Raw genomic sequence first — 19,361 nt, forward strand, 5'->3', positions numbered from 1 at the left:
GTTTTGATACTGTTTTCTTTGACACTCATGGGAAGAACATTTATTATAAGTGATTTTCAAGCTAAGTGTTGGTTTTCATGTGCTAATGGGTTTGGCCTCTTTCATTTCCTTTTTCTGTTTCGCTTTCTAACAAATCTACACTTTGAACCTCCATGCTGAAATTGACTCTCATCTTCAAAAGATACGTGATACATGCCTTTAGTCTACTAAAGTCACTAAAGTGATCCAGTTTTTCTAGCAAATATTTATTGAATCTATTAATTCTTCATTTGATTTTTTGAGAGCCCAAATATCTGAAAGCACGGTCTGTTGAAGAGGTTTTTGCATAATCGTGTTCACTTCAGATTGCTGTATTGCTCAGTGTTCAAAAGGCTAGTGATGGCAAGGCAGAGCTTGGCTAGCATGTGCAGAGCCGTGGGTTTGAGCCCCAGAACCACATAACAACCTGGCCACGGTAATGCATCATGCATGAGTCCCAGCACTCAAAGTTCAATGTCATCCTCAAGTCTACAGTGAGTTCAGTCATTTTAGGACACAAAAGAACCTGTCTCCAACAACAAAAGAGTATCAGCCTACAAATAGATTCATCTTATAGCAAAGAACAACTCATAAAAATGTATTCGTGGATCCCTGGATATGGCAGTCTCTACATGGTCCATCCTTTCATCTCAGCTCCAAACTTTGTCTCTGTAACTCCTTCCATAGGTGTTTTGTTCCCAATTCTAAGGAGGGGCATAGTGTCCACACTTCAGTCTTCATTCTTCTTGAGTTTCATGTGTTTAGCAAATTGTATCTTATATCTTGGGTACCTCATAATCAGCATCCAAACGCTGACATCATTGCATACACTAGCAAGATTTTATTGAAAGGACCCAGATGTAGCTGTCTCTTGTGAGACTATGCCGGGGCCTAGCAAACACAGAAGTGGATGCTCACAGTCAGCTAATGGATGGATCACAGGGCTCCCAATGGAGGAGCTAGAGAAAGTACCCAAGGAGCTAAAGGGATCTGCAACCCTATAAGTGGAACAACATTATGAACTAAGCAGTACCCTGGAGCTCTTGACTCTAGCTGCATATGTATCAAAAGATGGCCTAGTCGGCCATCACTGGAAAGAGAGGCCCATTGGACTTGCGAACTTTATATGCCCCAGTACAGGGGAACGCCAGGGCCAAAAAGGGGGAGTGGGTGGGTAGGGGAGTGGAGGTGGGTGGGTATGGGGGACTTTTGGTATAGCATTGGAAATGTAAATGAGCTAAATACCTAATAAAAAATGGAAAAAAAATGTATTCGTGGTCCTACCAGGGGCCTGAGTAGGTAAAAGCCCTCACCACACAATTCCCATAACCTGAGTGTGATCCCTGAAACCCAAAGAGAGGTGAAAGGAAGGAATGGCCTCCTAAGTGTTGTTCTCCATAGAGTTGTTCATGTGCGCACCCACAGTCACTCACATATCATATACATTTTAATGAATAGATACCCTAGATCACACTGAAGATCCCTAGGCTAGCCTTGGAGCACAGTAGTAGAGCACTTACTACTTGCAAACACAAGGTCCTCACTTAGTCTCAAGCAAGGCAAAGGGGGAAAAAAGATTCCTTTTGCTGTCCTATTCCTTGCTCTGTATTTGACCGCTCTATTTAACACTATGCAGAAACCCATACAAAGGTATGCACACAGACACAAAATAATAATAAAGCTGGTCACGGTGTTGTTGCCTTTCATCCCAGCAGTTAGGAGATAGACTTTGAGGCCAGCCTGGTCTTTATATCAAGTTACAGGATAGCCAAGACTACATAGAGAGATCCTCTCTCAAACAAACAAACAAACAATCAAACAAAGGAAAAAAGAAGAAAAGAAAGGAAGAGAGACAAAAAGAAAAGAAAAAAGTAATAGAACAAGCCTCTTTAAAGTTCTAATTTATAAATATAACAGAGTATGATAGTAGCATTCTAATTTCCAACAGCAATCTGAAGATTATTGGACTCAAGTTGTATTGGGGATTCCCAGGCAGTTTGGGGTACTATTCTGCCTTCCAAGACCATAGAAACAGAACTCACAATTACATTTTTCTCCTCCTCCTCCTCAATTGCGTTGTTTGGTAGCATTGAAGTTAGTAAACTTTAGAAAAGCCTTTGCTTTTGTGTCTATAGTTTCCTTTCCCTGGCAAATGGCAAGCCTCCTCCTTTAGGACTGCATTTAAGGGACTGGAGACATAGCTAAACTGGAATAGTGCCTACCTACCACATTGCAGAGCCCCTGCTTCAATCCCTAGCACCTAGTAAAACTAGGTTTGGTGGCCTGCCTCCATAACACCAGCACTCAGGAGACAGAGGAAGGAGGATCACGCTCAACGACCCAGTCAGTGTGACCAGGCCTGGGACGAGAGAGAGAGAGAGAGAGAGAGAGAGGGGGGGGGGGGAGGGAGGAGAGAGAGAGTGAAAATGAATATGAGGGAGGAAAAAATAAAAAGAGGAAGAGAAAGTGGAAGCCTAGATCAGACTTTTTTTGTTTTTGTTTTTGTTCTTTTTATTTTTTTTAATATTTTTTATTACATATTTTCCTCAATTACATTTCCAATGCTATCCCAAAAGTCCCCCATACCCTCCCCCCCACTTCCCTACCCACCCATTCCCATATTTTTTGGCCCTGGCATTCCCCTGTACTGGGGCATATAAAGTTCGCAAGTCCAATGGGCCTCTCTTTCCAGTGATGGCCGACTAGGCCATCTTTTGATACATATGCAGCTAGAGTCAAGAGCTCCGGGGTACTGCTTAGTTCATAATGCTCCACCTATAGGGTTGCAGATCCCTTTAGCTCCTTGGGTACTTTCTCTAGCTCCTCCATTGGGAGCCCTGTGATCCATCCATTAGCTGACTGTGAGCTTCCACTTCTGTGTTTGCTAGGCCCCGGCATAGTCTCACAAGAGACAGCTACATCTGGGTCCTTTCGATAAAATCTTGCCAGTGTATGCAATGGTGTCAGCGTTTGGAAGCTGATTATGGGGTGGATCCCTGGATATGGCAGTCTCTAGATGGCCCATCCTTTCGTCTCAGCTCCAAACTTTGTCTCTGTAACTCCTTCCATGGGTGTTTTGTTCCCAATTCTAAGGAGGGGCATAGTGTCTAGATCAGAATTTTAAGTCTCACCTCTGCTGTGAAATTTTTTCTCTCATTTTCATTATAACACCATGATTGATTGATTGATTGATTGACTGACTGATTGATTGAATCTGCAGTGCTGGAGATTGAAACCAGGACCTCACACAGAATAGTCAAGTGTTTAACTACTGTCTTTCCAGGTGATAATAAACAGTTTTACAGCTTCCTGGACCTGGAAAATAACCTGCTACACAGTGGATATTCAAATAGTGACTGTTGAACCCAGAGCCTAAAGCCTGCCTCTCTGTATGATTTGAGGTTTTATGTGTATGTGTGTGTGTGTTGGGGGGAGTAGAAGGGTAGATATGTTTAACTTTATTTAAATATTTTACAGGATGCACATTCAATGAAACAGGCTATACTGCAAATGTGTACTTTTTTATGTTTTGTTTAACAGAAGAAAATGAATGTAATGTAAAATAAAATAATGAAAACAATTTTTTTCAAATAAAATAATCAGATGTTATCAACGCCAAAACAGAGACTATAAATCATGGAACAAATAGAGGCTAGGAATAAGCGTTCACATATATGGGTAAAAAAGCTTTGACAAAGATGCAAGAATAAAATTATAAGGCATTTCCAGAAATACCGAAAAACTGGAATATCTATGTGCAAAGTATGAGTTTTAATCCATACCTCACACACACATTTCTCAAAAGTAGTTACTCGACTGGACTGAGACTCGCTGTCTGCCTCCACCTCCCAATGTTAAGGGTGTGCATCATTATACCAGCGGATGAACAATGCCTGCGATTAAGGGTGTGCATCATTATACCCAGCAGATGAATTGTGTATATTTAATCATTCATCCCATATTCTTCCCCTGACTCCTAGATCTGCCCTGCCATTTGTTTCCAGCTTTACGCCCATTTGTGTTACCTATCAAAGCATGGATGTTGAACCATCTCCTGGAATATGGGTGACCTATGAGGGGCCACGCTGCTAAAGAAAACGAATTCTTTCCCTTCTCTAGCACCATCAACTACCAGTAGCTCCTTGGCTAGGGTGAGGGCTTGTGAGGCCTTTCCTTCTCTATGCTAGAATGTTGACAAACTTGACCTTGAGTAGATACCCTAGCTGATAGAAGTTCAAGAGTATATTGTTACAGTCATGTCCAGGAGCCACTGTTTTCCCTGATCTGCCTCTGATCTTCCCAACCTCTGCCTCTTAAAATCTTTTTACTCCCAAGATTTTCTCTGAGCCAGGAGGCTGGGGGGAGCTGTATTGTATAGATATCCTATTTATAGCTGAGAACTCTACAGACATATATTCTTTACACTTTGATTACGTATGTTTCTACATTAACCGCTGTCTACTGCACAAATGAGCTTTGAAGAGAGCTGAGAACTGTAGTACTCATGTAAGTAAAGATGCAGGTCTTTAGAGGGTAATTGATGCCATGTCAGTTTAGAAAAATAATGATAGTAGGTTAAGCCCATAGAGCCTATGGTTTCCTCAACCATAGATTCTGGATCAGTTTACAGTACCAAGTCTGTGTTTCCTCTCATAGGATGCCAGGCCTTAAACCCAACCAGAAAAGACTTGGCTACTTCTATACTATTTGTGCCACTATTTCAGCAATTCTCCTATTGTGCCAGTCTGGTCCTAATGGTAGCTTGCAAGAATCACAGGTGGGTGAGACCGTGGATGACTTTCCTTCACCAGCAGGCTGCAGAGCACCTTCTAGTACTTTGAAAGCCAGCCAGCAAGAGAAGAAACTTCCCTATAGGATCAACTTGATTTCTTCATGTCCTGTGACCAAAGTATGTGGTATATTGAGCAATAGGATCTTACCATCAAGACCTGGTGTGCAATCAAGAGCAGTGCCAGGAGCCTGTATTGTTTTGGGGGTCCTTAGGAAATCTCTGACCAACACCTCGAGGGGCAGATGTCTCTCTTAGCACTAGACCTTTTGTTTTCTTTTTGTTCTTTCTCTTTCTTTCTCTCTCTCTTTCGCTCGCTCGCTTTCTTCTTTCTTTCTTCTCTCTTTCTCTCTCTTTCTTTTTTCTTTCTTTTTCTCTTTCTTTCTCTCTCTCTTTCTTTCTTTCTCTCTCTCTCTTCTTTCTGTCTGTCTGTCTGTCTGTCTGTCTGTCTGTCTCTCTCTCTCTCTCTCTCTCTCTCTCTCTCTCTCTCTTTCTTTCTTTCTTTCTTGACAAGGTTTCTGTGTAGCCCTGGCTGTCCTGGAACTCACTCTGTAGACCAGACTGGCCTCAAACTCAGACATCCACCTGCCTCTGCCTATTGAGTGCTGGGATTAAAAGTGTGCACCGCTACCACCCATCAGTACTAGACTTTAAATTTGGCAGTCTGTAGCTTCTGGGAGGAACATTATCCTCTGTTTAGGTCATTCCAATTTCTCTTTCTCCCTCTCTTCGCCTCCCCTGCACACTTGTTCCCCCCTCCCCACAGCCCACTTACGAAACAGTAAGTTTACATTTGGGTTTTTTTTCCTGTTTTAGGTTGATTTTTATGTATATGAGCACTTGCTTGCATGTATGTATATGCACCATGCATGTACCTAGTTCCTTCAGAGGCCAGGAAGTGGTGTCAGATCACCTTGAATTGGAGTTATAGACAGTTGTAAGCCACCATGTAGATGCTGGAAACTGATCCCAGGTCCTCTGCAAGAGTAGCCAGTGCTCTTAACCACTAAATCATCTCTTTGGACCTATGGCTTTTCCAAATATCCCTAGTGTTAGATATCCTTTTCTCTTCCCTTCCTTCCCACCACTAGCCCCTCTTAACACTTCCCATAATTCCCGTTCATATGTGTTCTATGGTCACTTCTACCTTAAAATCTTTCCTCCCCTCCTCTTGGTCCCTTTCTAGTTTCCTGACTTCTGTAGCAGTCTAGAAGACTGAGCCCGGGATCTCAGGCATGCTAAGGAAAGTTGGAGGAAGATAGCACTATTTAGGGGCTGTGGCAGATCTGGAAAGTGGTAACGGAAGCAAATGGCTTTTACCCTAGAGCAGTGGGTTCTCAGCCTTCCTAATGCTGCAGTCCCTTAATACAGTTCCTCATGTGGTGCTGACCCCCAGCCATAAAATTATTTTAGTTGCTACTTAATAACTGTAATTTTGCTACTGTTATGAATCATAGTGTATTTTTGGAGATAGAGGATTGCCAAAGGGGTTATAACCCACAAGTTGAGAAGCACTGATCAAGGGTGTGTTCTCAATAAGAAGGCAGGGAGAGCTGGAAACAAATCTCACTCCATATCTCCCAGTGCAGCTTAAGACTGCTTAGGTCCATGGTCCTTGTGTTTGCAGACTTTGAAGGCTCTGTCCCATGTTACAGAAACAATAAGAGACACGTTCTGTATAAATTCTTGATTTGATTTATTATTGCTCTCATATTTTAAAAGAATTTTTAGAATTTTGATTCTGAAATTCTTTGGCTAAAAGCAACTGATTTAATTGATAATAATCTAGGACTTTTGCTGGATTCTTTTGCTGCTGTTTTGTTCTGCTTGTTTGTTGTGAGTCAGGGTCTTCCCATTGCCTGTTCTGACTTTGAACTCTGTGATCCTGAAATTGGCCTTTAATCCCTTCTTCCTTTTAGGTGCTAGTATTACTTTTGTGCTTTAGCACAGTGAGTGCCTTAATTTTTCTTTAGTTGATTTTTAATATTTTGTATTTTCCCTACATCCATTAAATTAAATCTCTTTCCCTTCATAATTTCTGACAGGACTGTGTAGCTATGTAACTCCAGCTGGCTTTTAGATCTTTTTATTTCTCTCTGCTGCAGATATGTGCTGTAGGTAATAGTTATTGAATCCAGGGTCTCGTGTGTGCTAGGCACTAGCTTCTTTTTAAAATTATTATATTACTTTTTATGTGTATGGGTGTTTTGCCTCCATGTACATCTGTGAATCATGTATGGAAGCCAGAAAAAGGTGTGGGACCATCTGGAACTGGAGTTGCAAATGGCTGTGAGCTGTCCTGTAGGTGCTAGGACTCAAGTCGAGGCCCTCTGGAAAAGCAGCAACTGCTCTTAACCACTGATCCGTTTCTTCAGTGCCAAGCCCCAGCTTCTCGACTCTGTGGACTGTGGTCTTGTATACCTGAATGGGAGGGTTGTAAAAATACTGGGCAGAGGTAAAACATTTCTGTATGCAGAATGACTAAAAATTGATTCAAAAATCAAATGCATAATGAATGTGACGTGCTTGCAGCAGCCCTCACCTATGCCCATCATAGGGCTTCCCTGTAGCCCTGCTGCTGAACACACAGCACATGCACTTTGCACTACACAGGCTTTCACACAGTACAGTGCCAGCAGATGTTGCCTGAAACACCTTGGCTCAGACTCAAGACTATTGTATGTTCTGATGGCAGTGTTTTTCCTTTCATACAAACTGTTGAACTCTTATAGGAACATAATGGTTTAATTATGGAAAACAAAGACTTAGCATTATCTTCCTATGTCATTCTTCAGCATTAACTATAAATTGGTGTATCTCTGGATTGTATTGTTAGATTTTAAAGATTGCTGTTTAAGTCGCTGTTAATAATATATATCTTTGAATGAATTTTGGCTTGAATTAGAAGAGAATTCTAAGAGTTTCTAAAATGGCCCTAAATGCATCTCTGCCATTTTGTACTATGTGTCTATGAGAAGCAGTATTCTCAGTGTTGGTGATTATAAAATCAAAATATTGATCAGCTCTGAAAATATTAAAGGTTCCCCATGTCCTGCAGTATCAAATATTTAGGCAAGATTTAATTCATGTAAAAATAAGTAAGCACACGAATCTCATTAGTATGAGTATTTATTTTTATAATAAACAGCGATGTTACAATTATACCAAAGAATTATTTTAAAATATTTTTCATGATCTATTATCAATCATTTTATTTGCATACTTTTTATTTCTTATGGGTGTGTTGATGCACGTGCCAGTGGATGTGGAGGCTAGTGGCCGGCCTCTACTGGTCAGGTGCTGTTTTCACATGGGTGATTATGGATGGCGAATTACTGACAGACAGAACTCTCCTCTCAGCCCTTTTTTGTTTTGTTTTGTTTTGTTTTGTTTTTTGAGACAGAGTTCATGTAACACAGGCTGGCCTCAGATTCATTGTGTTGCCAGAGGCTGGCCTTGAACTCCTGAATGTTGGAATTATAGGTGTTCCCCACCAGCATATGTTCTATATAACAATATATCTGTAGACCTAGGTTGTATAAACATTGGTCAGGTGAGAAGAAAGGTTATAAGAGGGAACAGTGGAAGAAGCTCTATGTCGTAGTAAATAAGACAGGAAACAGATTTAGAGATCTGTATAAGAATACTGTACCTCGGAGGATAGAGACAGCAGACTAATAATTTGTGACCATCACAAATTGAAACAAGGTGGCTGTGTAGTCGGGTTTTCACTTATTGAGCACATTAAGGTTTCTGTAACTCATCTGGAAGGTACTGGAAGGATAGAAATAGACTAATGTTCTGAGTTTCCAGCCTGGGAGTCTCCTGCCTCTGCCTGAATCTGCTGTCAGTCCAGGTCTCTGCACCCTTCTCAGTGCAGTGCGGACAGTGGAAGCCCTTTACACCACAGAGCATCCGAACTGCCAGACTGACTGGGCAGTGTCTCTGCTTGCCCGGAAGCAGCTCCTTTCCTGTTCTTTTCTGAGTGGAAAAGTGGAGGGGCATAGCGTAAAGGCATTAAAAGCCAGAAAGACAAAACACTTAGCGTTTCGATGGATTTAACAGATTCTTTTGCAAGGCAAGCCTGCCTTTAGAGCCCTTGGTTCTCTGCTGACTGGCCACTCAGCCTAGTTTGTTTGGGAGAAGCACCTTGGCCAGCTTACTATTTCTGCTTCTTTATGTCTGGAAAGAATCCTTAAAATAGATAGAATGGATAGGGATTCCTGGAGATTTCTGGCATTCATTCCCCTAAAGTACTTATATTTGTTTGTTATTTCTGTTTAGCCCAGCTCTTCTGAGTAGAGCGCTAGGTGATTTCATTGATAAATTCATTCAGCTGCTATTTGGAGTTCAGTGTAACACCTTACTGAAGATGGGGAAGACAGTTGAATGTTTTTAGGGAAAGACCAACATTAAGCAGTTTCTGTCATAAAACGAAACACTGCAGTAATAAAATGTGTACTAGGAATTTAGCAAGAAGGCCTGGCTTGGAATGGGAGGCTCAAAAGATGCTTGCTTGCCGGGCGTGCCTTTAATCCCAGCACTTGGGAGGCAGAGGCAGGCGGATTTCTGAGTTCGAGGCCAGCCTGGTCTACAGAGTGAGTTCCAGGACAGCCAGGACTATACAGAGAAACCCTGTCTCGAAAAACCAAAAAAAAAAAAAAAAAAAAAAGACGCTTGCTTGTTTTGGTAGTGAGTGACTTTTTGGGGCAGGGTCACATGGTATCTCTGGCTTACCTGGAACTTGCTATACGTAGAACAGAGATCCATCTGCTCCTTATACTGGGATTAGCAGCGTGCACCACCACTCCTGCCTGGTGACTAACTGAACCAGAATAAAATGAACAGAGCCAGGAAGGCAAAGAAACCAGGGTCAGTAGTTTGAGCACTGGCTACTTTTGCAGAGGACCTGTGTCCAATTCCCAGAACCCATAACTACAGCAGCTCACAACTGTCTGTAATTCCAATTCCAGGGGATCCATCATACTCACACAGACAAATGCAGGCAAAACACTTATATGTACATAACAAAAAAATTTTTACGGAAGAAAGAAACAAATAAACTAAGGTATCATGACTTCCCATCTCCACTGCACACCTGCCAAAACAGAGACGGGGTGGGGGTGGGGCTGGGATGAGGATTGGGGGCTGGATTTATACTTCAAGCCCAGTGAAGATGTCTCTGAGGAGGAGGGACTAGGGCCGCAGGAAGGCTTTAATTGAGTGCCTAGTCTCTGAGCGCCTTCCTCAGCAGAGAAGGGATTAAAGATGACTCAGAGCTGCCCAGCCTGGAGGAATCCAGTGGTGAAGCCCTGGCTTAGTCTTTACTTAGGTTTGGGGGAGAGGCTACGGAGTGCTGTACTCACACAATAGGCGCCAAGTTCAGGCTCTCCCGCTCTCCCTTTGCTGAGCGTTCAGATATCAGGTGCTGCTTAACCTCCCTGAACTGACACACAGTTTATGAGTGGGTAGAGTAACTTCCTGTCTTTTTGTGTATTTTAGAGGTAGCTAGAAATCAGCTGTGTCCTGTTTCGTTTTAATTTAAAAACTAAATTCTCTTTTTGTTTAGGTAAAGCTTTGTTTAAGCCCCCTTTTAAAGAGCAGTTTGCCAGTCTGTTCTTGCCCAAACATCTAGAGAATAACTAGCAAGGAAGCCAAAATCAGATCCAGGATCTGCAAGCATCGTTAGCAACTGAGCATATTTCTATAAACCAATAAAGGTTTTTCTATTTTGTTCATCTGTTACCCTTATGGTGTTGCCGCTTTCACATGCAGTATCTGTAGGCGGGAGTATAAGTAACAGCATAGCACAAATGAAAGCCGGTGGAAAGGGGCTGCTTTCGCTTTAAGGCAGCTTCGACTCCAGCTCCCTCCCCTTTCCTGATTGACAAACCTACCCGAAGTCACGTGATCCGCCTCTATTTGAAGGTCACAAAAAGCTGCTTCCTTTAGAGACAGAGGGGGAGAGAGAGAGCAGGAGGGAGAGTGAGCGAGAGAGTTAGTTCAAGCCAAAATGGCCGACAGAGTCTCTGCTGGTTTCTGAATATTTAAAATACAAAATACAGATAGACAAAAAGAATTCATTTTTTGGACCTTTTTTCATTTCCATTTCTACCTTGTATGCCTCAATTTGCTGGATTTAAGCACTGCTGCACTTTATGAGGTTGGTAAATATTTTCAATTTTTAAAAACCAATTGATTTATATGGATCGTGTCTAACCGTTTGCACTAGTGGTGTTGCAAATCGACATTTCTCTAGCATGGAGACTGGCTTCAGACAGTTGGCGAATCTGTAAATCATACTCGGGATGTACTTTTGGTTCAGCATTTTAGAAATGGAAAAGACTTGGTAAAATATTTAAATTTTGAAGTAATTTAATTGCACTTTTAGTTTATATGTAGCTTTTTATCGTTTCTATCGTGCAAATAAACGAAGCTGTGAGTAATTGAAATTTGATATTTAGAAAGAGGTTTTTTTAAAAACACAAGCCTCTCCCTCCCCCCCTTAAATCTGCTGCAAAAATTTGCATAAATATAAATGGGTTTGCATTCTTTCCGCTGCTAAGGCCGACAAAGGATCAGGGAGGACTAGCCCTAGAATGGGAAAGCTTCTCTCTCTCTCTCTCTCTCTCTCTCTCTCTCTCTCTCTCTCTCTCTCTCTCTCTCTCTCTCTCGCAGACCAGGCTATCCTTCCTGGAGCTGTGAAGAGCCTAGAGTGAGATACATTTTAAAATAGGGCCAGCGGGTTACTGAACACACCAGGTTTGGGGTTCTAAATTCCCCTTCTTGAAATGCAGGCAGTATGTGGCTCACCCCTCTCTTCTGCGCGCGCTCCTTTGCACTGGGTCCCAGTGTGTGTTCTCAAATGTGCAGCCAGATGCGCTTTTATTTTGATCGTGGCTTCAACCAAATGGTAGGACTGTCTTGTAAACACGATTATTTTAAAGATATAAATGGCTCTTTACTCTGTTTAGAAATTGTTTCTTTACCAGTTCTTCGTGTACATTGGTCTCCATTTCACATGAAATAAAATATTTTGTTTAATGTTAGATTTTCAATACCAGCTGAGTGTTCGATGTGTGCCTTTTGGACATATATTTGTTGTAAAGTGGTCATTTGGGATCATAAAATCGAGTGTCTGTGTGATTGTTAGTAACCCTGAAAGTGCGGTTCCTCAAGTTAAATTCCATTACTCCTAATGCAGGATTCTTGAAGCCTGCGAGCAGGCTGGAAAGAAAGCCGAAAACTTGCTTTCTCAGGGCCGCCTCCCCCTATCATTGTGAGAGTGTGATGTAATGCCTCTCGCTCTGTGTGCTGAAAAGACTGTAGTTTGTGATGTGGCGGGTAAATTACCCCCACCCCTGACAAAACCCCTCCCCCTCCCCCGGCAGATCCTTGGCTCTGAGAAGCCTTGTTTTCTTTCCTCTCTTCTCCTAATTTGTGTCCCCTTTGATTTGTGCTGTGGCATATTGGCAAGAGAAAGATACCATTCTTCTAAGTCTGCTACAAAGTATAGTTTAGAAAAGACATTTAAAATATGCAAACGGTCATATCCCCATTAAATGTGTAGACTTGGATTAAAGCTAATTAAGCATAAATGGAATAATTTTGATCAGAAGGGGTTTTTGGGGTTTTTTTTTGTTGTTGTTTCCCTTTTAATTAATCTAATTATGATATGCTAACCAGCTGGGCCTTAAAGTGTTCAAAAAATAAAATGGGGAAACTGCTGGACCAATTTGAAAATTTTGACAGTGTGGAAGAGGGTGTGTAGTGCTTTCAAAAGCTTTATTCACTGTTAAAATGGGTTGGCCTCTCGTGCTGAAAATGGCCTGTTTCTTTGGGCCAATTGTGTGTAGATGAAGGGACTTTTCACGCTAATTTAACAAAAAGACTTTCCATTTGAATACGTAAGGATAATTAGTCTTCTGTCTCAGAAGAGCCATCATTTTATTATTTTTTAAAGTAATGTTGTTGTTATATTAGTAATGGCTATAAGCAGAGAAGTGCCTGGAGTGCTAAAGGATTCCATGTAAATTTTATGGTGACATAAATTCAGCTTTTGTGTGAGAGGAATTGGTAACATTACATTAAACAGGAAGACACACTTGACCCTGAAATATCTTTACAGTTTGGATTAGTAGAATTCACCTCAGTGACAGGAAGGGTTGCATTGTGCTGGGTCTGAGGAAAATTAGAGCTGGTTCTTGTTGTTGTTTTCTCTGAAAATGAAAGCAGTCATTTGGAGCGTCACTTGCTGGGTGATTCATTTTACCCCTGTTTCCTAAGTTGTGGCTGAAGATGAGAAAAAACTCAGCTTGCCATGTTTTGCCTTCTGCTGCTTTTTGTGGACTGTAAACACGTGAATGGCAGGTTTATTCCCTCTTGCAGAGAGGAGCCAGAGCAGTGCCCGCTCCCCTGGGCAGAGAGGAGAATGATATTAAGCATATTAGCAGAATGCCATCAGAGGCACCGACAGGGTATAGTGGGGACCCTTTCCCAGAGACAGTGCAGAGGTGAGATAAACAAGACCCACTCTCTTGAAGGGTGAGCATGGTGCTCTGGGGAGGTTTTAAAGCTCAGCTGCCATTTTGGGTCCAAGTTTTTTCGGAGCCAATTCTTACTCTCACCAAATTGTGATAATTCAGAGCAAATAAATGAGTAGCACACGAGTGCGCAAATGACTAAGTACTACATCCCTGTGTCTTTAAGGTTTCCTGCTCATAGTATGAATTGTCGGGTTAAAAACTTTAAAGATGTGTTTGGTATGAGGAGCAAACCCCAGTTGTATTAGAACTCAAATATTGTGGTTATATGTTTTAAATGACACGATGTACGCAGAGGAAGGGTCTCACTAGAAAAAGTAAACATAATTCTTAAGCCCCACCTCCATTCATTTGTCTCCTTATGCTACTTGTGGCCTGAAACTGTAAGTCATTCTCCTCTCCTCTCCTCTCCTCTCCTCTCCTCTCCTCTCCTCTCCTCTCCTCTCCTCTCCTCTCCTCTCCTCTCCTCTCCTCTCCTCTCTTCTCTCCCCCCCCTCTTTCTCTCAAGAGATGTCTTAGGCTCACCACTGAACCATCACAGCCTTTGATAATGTTTATCAGAAGTTTGTCTGGCCTTCCATCTGGTCTGCACAAAGCCTTGGCTTCTTTGATAGATGTGCAAATGTAGCTGAGTGGCCTTTTGCTATTTGCTATCACTGCTAGGACAGTCCTTTAAAAAAGAAACTTCTGGAAATTGAAGCCAAGACTTCTCCAACTCTGTCTTTACCAGATGCTGAAATGTGAGCAGGTCAGGGCTTACCGTGTAGGCTGAACAGTAATAGTGATGGAATAACCCTCACCCCACAGACTACCCAGGACTGAGAAGTTGAGAGAAATTTATCTTTTATAGGGGTGAATTTACTTTGGTTAAGTGACACAGGTGACTATAGACCATCCTTTGTTCCTCTCTACTAGTAAGGTTACTAAACCTGGTTGTATGTGGAGCATTCAGAGCAAGCACCTGGCCACAGAGATGCCCCAAGTGTTTTCATTGAGAGCCCTTATCTGGAGAACTCAAATAATCACTCCCCTTTGTTAGTTTTTAGTCATCATTTAGATATTAGACTTTAAGTGGAATTTACTATTTCAAGATGGGATCTTTGAGCATTGGTTAAGAGGTAACACCATAAGCTAATTGTTTCCTAGTATAGTATTGTTCCTGGGTTTAGTCTAATCCCCCTTGTCTCACCTCCTTCTTATGATTAGACCACAGAGTGGCTGGAGAGAATTGAAGTCACTTGGCCTAAAGAGGGATTTAACCCATGTTTATGTTGAGGGTTAAATGTTCTCTTCCTTCTTTTATTTATTTATTTCTTCAGCAATCATTCATTATATTCTGATGTACATGCTAAGAGAATCTAAGAATTTTGACCCACTATTCACTCTGAACAGCCAGCCACTTGGTTTTTGTGGGAATACTCGATATCTGGTGACTGTGGTGACTAATAAATAGCCTTGGGTTGTGTATAGGACGAAATTCTATAATTTCCTTTACTGATAATCTGGGGTTGAATAGTAATTTTTTTTTCTGATAGTCCTAGAGCAGTGGACTTCGTAATGCTGCAATCCTTTAATACAGTTCCTCATGTTGTGGTAACCCCCAACCACAAAATTAGTTTATTGCTACTTCATAACTGTAATTTTGTTGCCATTAAGAATTGTAATGTAAATAACTGTGTTTTCAGATGATCTTAGGTGACCTCAGTGAAAAGGTTATTTGAGACACACATACTCTCACACACACACACACACACACACACACACACACACACACACACCCCGGAGGGATCTCATCCCACAGGTTGACAACTGCTGTTCTAGAGGTTTTCATTTAAGGTTTGACATGGTAATCTTTCCCCTTTGTTTTCAATAGCCCTGCAGAATCTCTTTAAACCTTTAGAGTTATCTCTGAGAGCCTTAGGACCTCAGTTGCCTTCCTAGTTACTCTGTAACATTCCTTGCTTTTACTTTTTAAATTCCCCTTAATCATTTCACTGAGTATAATTACATACTACTTGTGGATGGAACCCTATACACAAATTAACCTTTTCCAGAACAGTAAGTATAGAGAAACCTGCCTCCTGTTCTGTTCCCAGGGCTTGAACCAAGAGGAAGCACTCATGATTAAATGGATCTGAGTGCAGGGCACAATGGCACAGAGGTAAGGTAGGAGGAGCGAAGGTTTAGAGGCAGCTGCTGTAGCATCCTCATGGAGACAGATTCTGGCTTGGTTTTTGTTTGTTTACTTGTTATTGTAATTATTTGAGCTAGACCTAGTGTAAGGGTCGCTCTTCCTGTATAAAATGGGGAGAGTAGGTTGCTGTGAAGTACAAGAACATGCTGTGTGACAGCAGGTACCTAATCTTGTTGCTTTCACCTAAACAGAATCTACCTTAGTTGAGAGACCAGAAAGGCATTTTTATAAAAACAGGGTGACAGTCTGAGGCCCAGGCTGACCAGGAACTTGGGATAGCCTTCCTGCCATGGCCTCCACAGTGCATGGATTCCAGGTGTGAGACATCATGGCCCAAATAAACCAGAAGACTCTTAGAGCCTGAGAAGGCTCTGGTCTTCCTGTGACCCCCAGGGTCGTGAAGGAGTAGAGGACAGGAACAGGCTGGTGCCTTTTTACTTTTCATAAACCCCCAGAGGCCCACACTTTCATCTTATTTTCTCCTCCTCTATCTTAAGGTAATCTGTTACTTATATTTTATTGATAGACTGCATTTATTTATTTATTTATTTATTTAGAGACAGGGTCTAACTATACAGCTCTTGCTGACTTGGAACTTGTTGTGTAGATCAGTCTGGCCTTAAACTCAAAGATCTGCCTTCCTCTTTTTAAAGATTGCTTGGATTACAGGAGTCTGCTACCACACTTGCCTACTGCAGTCTCCATACTCATTCTCTTCCAGCTCTAGCCATATAGATGGTTTCCTGTCTCCTCTTCATATGTTCTGTTTTGTATCAAAAGTTTCTAGGTAATTTTACATGAATTATTATTAGAGTAGACAAAACAAAGGAAATGTAGGATACAGTATTTCCTCCCATTTTAAATATCTGGGCCCATATATAAGTTATATGTAACCAAATTATTACTATTATTTACTCAGATGTGTTTAATAATAATAATTAAAAAAACAGGTCGGTTGTCCACGTTACAAAATGCTGTTGAATTTATAGAAATGGCTTTTGCTCTCTAAGCTTGTTTTTTTAAAAAACATAATAATATTATCCACTTGATCATTGATACAGCAAATAATTAGTGAATGCGTGACAATATTAAGTATTAGCATTAGAGAAAGTATGGGCTTACCAGTTGCTTTCTGATTGATTTGATTGATGCCTGGTCTGGTCCACAGGGGAGGAATTCATATCTGGTCCTGTAAACTTGGTCAAAGGAATGTGGTTGGGAACGTCATAGTCACTGCTGTTGCTTGCTAAATGGACGTGGTGTGCCTGTCAACCTGCCTTCCAGTGGCTGTGCTCATGCTTATAGATAGACGAGTGCTGCCATCAGCTGTGGGCAGAGAACCTGCTTTCTTACAGTGGTCTGTAGTGATTGCAGAGACTGGCCAAAGTACTGAGAATAAGTGACTATTGAATGCAGAGACATGAATGGGAATCTGCATCTCCCCCTGCCCCCCCTAAAGTTTAGGAAGCCTCTTGGAAAAGGGGGCATAAGAACATAAGAGCTGGAGGAAGCAAAAGGGGGTGTGGATGTAAGGCTTCTGGGAATGCTATGGCTGTCTACCTGTTGAACTCACCGAGGCTATGGGCATCTGCTTCCCCATACAGGCTTTGATCTGAGCTCTTCTTGGCATAGGACTGGGAGAGGCTTTTCAGGGCACCACCCTTCCCTGAAGACTTATGTACATATCCTCTCTCTCTCCCTCCCTCTCTCTCTCTCTCTCTCTCTCTCTGTGTGTGTGTGTGTGAGAGAGAGAGCCCCACTGGTAAGCTCCTGTAAATCTCTATACACATGTTCCTGTGAGAAATCCAAGTAAAATTCATTGGTTCTCAGAGCAGAACAGCTCATGAAAATAGATAGAGAGATAGTTGGGAAGAGGAAGGGAATTATATCTGGAGCAAGATGAGAGGGTGGTGAATATGGTTAGAATACATCGTGAACATGTATGAAACCCATTAGTAAACATATAACAGTATGGGGTTTTTTGGTTTTTTTTTATATATATATATATTTTTATTACGTATTTTCCTCAATTACATTTCCAATGCTATCCCAAAAGTCCCCTATACCCTTCCCCCACTCCCCTACCCACCCATTCCCACTTTTTGGCCCTGGCATTCCCCTGTACTGGGGCATATAAAGTTTGCGTGTCTAATGGGCCTCTCTTTCCAGTGATGGCCGACTAGGCCATCTTTTGATACATATGCAGCTAGAGTCAAGAGCTCCGGGGTACTGGTTAGTTCATAATGTTGTTGCACCTACAGGGCTGCAGATCTCTTTAGCTCCTTGGGTACTTTCTCTAGTTCCTCCATTGGGGGCCCTGTTCTCCATCCAATAGCTGACTGTGAGCATCCACTTACGTGTTTGCTAGGCCCAGGCCTAGTCTCACAAGAGACAGCTATATCAGGGTCCTTTCAGCAAACGCTTGCTAGTGTATGCAATGGTGTCATCGTTTGGAGGCTAATTATGGGATGGATCCCTGGATATGACAGTCTCTAGATGGTCCATCCTTTTGTCTCAGCTCCAAACTTTGTCTCTATAACTCCTTCCATGGGTGATTGTTTCCAATTCTAAGAAGGGGCAAAGTGTCCACACTTTGGTCTTCGTTCTTCTTCAGTTTCATGTGTTTAACAGTATGTTTTAATAAAAAACAAAAATGTGATATGACCATTTTCTCTAGGCACTATTGCTGAATTAGAAAATAGAATATAATGTGAGGAAGCTGGCCGGTTCAGGATGTCGCTCAATTACTAAGGAAGATCACCCAACCCAAATGGAAGTCAGCTTGTACAAAGGCCCTGCCTGCAGCAAGAGCAGACAGTGATGTATTTGGGGAGCTTCATTGTATCATATGTGGTCATTATTGTTGGGGTGTAATTGTGCTTAAGGAAAGAGATGATCTGGGAAATAGAGAATGAAAGTTTAAACCTTGGCAGGAAGCCGTGGAGTCTGTCAGCCATCAGAGAAGTCTTTTTCCTCAGAGCACTTGGAAAAGGTTTATGCAGCAATGTCACTTGTTTAGATTGGATTTGGGGTATGGTTGAGAGGGTAGAATATGTGACCATTCTGACCACTTGATACAATAGTGTTCTCAGGTGGTGTTAGCCAGAATTGTCCGCAAAGTTAGGAGTAGATGATTCCCAGGGACATTTGGGAAGCCGTCACAGCCTCTGGGCTGGGGAATAGTGAGTACCCTCACTGAGTCAGGCCATTTAGATGAGAGGCAGATGTGGGGCTCACGCCATGAGTTTAGTTTGGAGTTATTGAATATTGTGACTTTCAAATAAAGATCTGCAGAAGTTAGAGACCTAGTCTGGGATAGATTTAAAAATTCATTGTAGTTTCAAGTTTTCAAAATTCTCCTTAAATTAGTTTTCCTGGTAAGGTGTCCAAAGATGGCTTACCCATTGTATGTAGTATAAGGGGCAGCGGTGGTAGGAAACATTGTTTTATAAAGAAGATAAAAGCCAGCCAGGAAGTGGTGGCACATACCTTTAACCCAAGGCAGGGGCAGGTGGATCTTAGAGTTTGAGGACAGCTTGGTCTGCAGAGTGAGTTCTAGGATAGCCAGGGCTACACAGTAAAACCCTTTCCTTTCTTAATGGGGGAGGGGGAAATGATTAAAAACTATATAGTTCTATTACCAGGGTTTATTTTGTTTTGTTTTTCAAGGCACGATTTCTCTATGTATCCCCATTCCTGGTGGCCAAGGGCATTTGGAGAAGAGAAACATTGGTTTGAGCTGGATTGATTGATCAGGAAATGCTCTGTGAAGACTTGGCATATAGGCAGGGCCTAAAGATTGGGCAGAATTGGGCTC

At 41.9% G+C, this 19,361-nt stretch overlaps 1 protein-coding gene across 2 annotated transcripts in view; it reads left to right on the forward strand.

Annotated features, from left to right (window-relative positions):
* Tnrc6b (trinucleotide repeat containing 6b) overlaps positions 1-19,361 on the forward strand; it is a 229,774-nt gene that overhangs the window by 76,522 nt on the left and 133,891 nt on the right. The window contains exon 1 of one of the 2 annotated variants that reach the window (NM_177124.4): positions 10,776-10,970. The exons of the other annotated variant lie outside the window; for it this stretch is intronic. Coding sequence (NP_796098.3) covers positions 10,966-10,970 — 5 coding nt within the window. The 5' untranslated portion in view covers positions 10,776-10,965. Of the gene's footprint in view, positions 1-10,775; positions 10,971-19,361 lie in introns of those variants that run through there. 2 annotated transcript variants of the gene reach the window in all.

Source organism: Mus musculus, chromosome 15 (genome assembly GCF_000001635.26).
Source record: "Mus musculus strain C57BL/6J chromosome 15, GRCm38.p6 C57BL/6J".
NCBI classification, from domain to species: domain Eukaryota; kingdom Metazoa; phylum Chordata; class Mammalia; order Rodentia; family Muridae; genus Mus; species Mus musculus.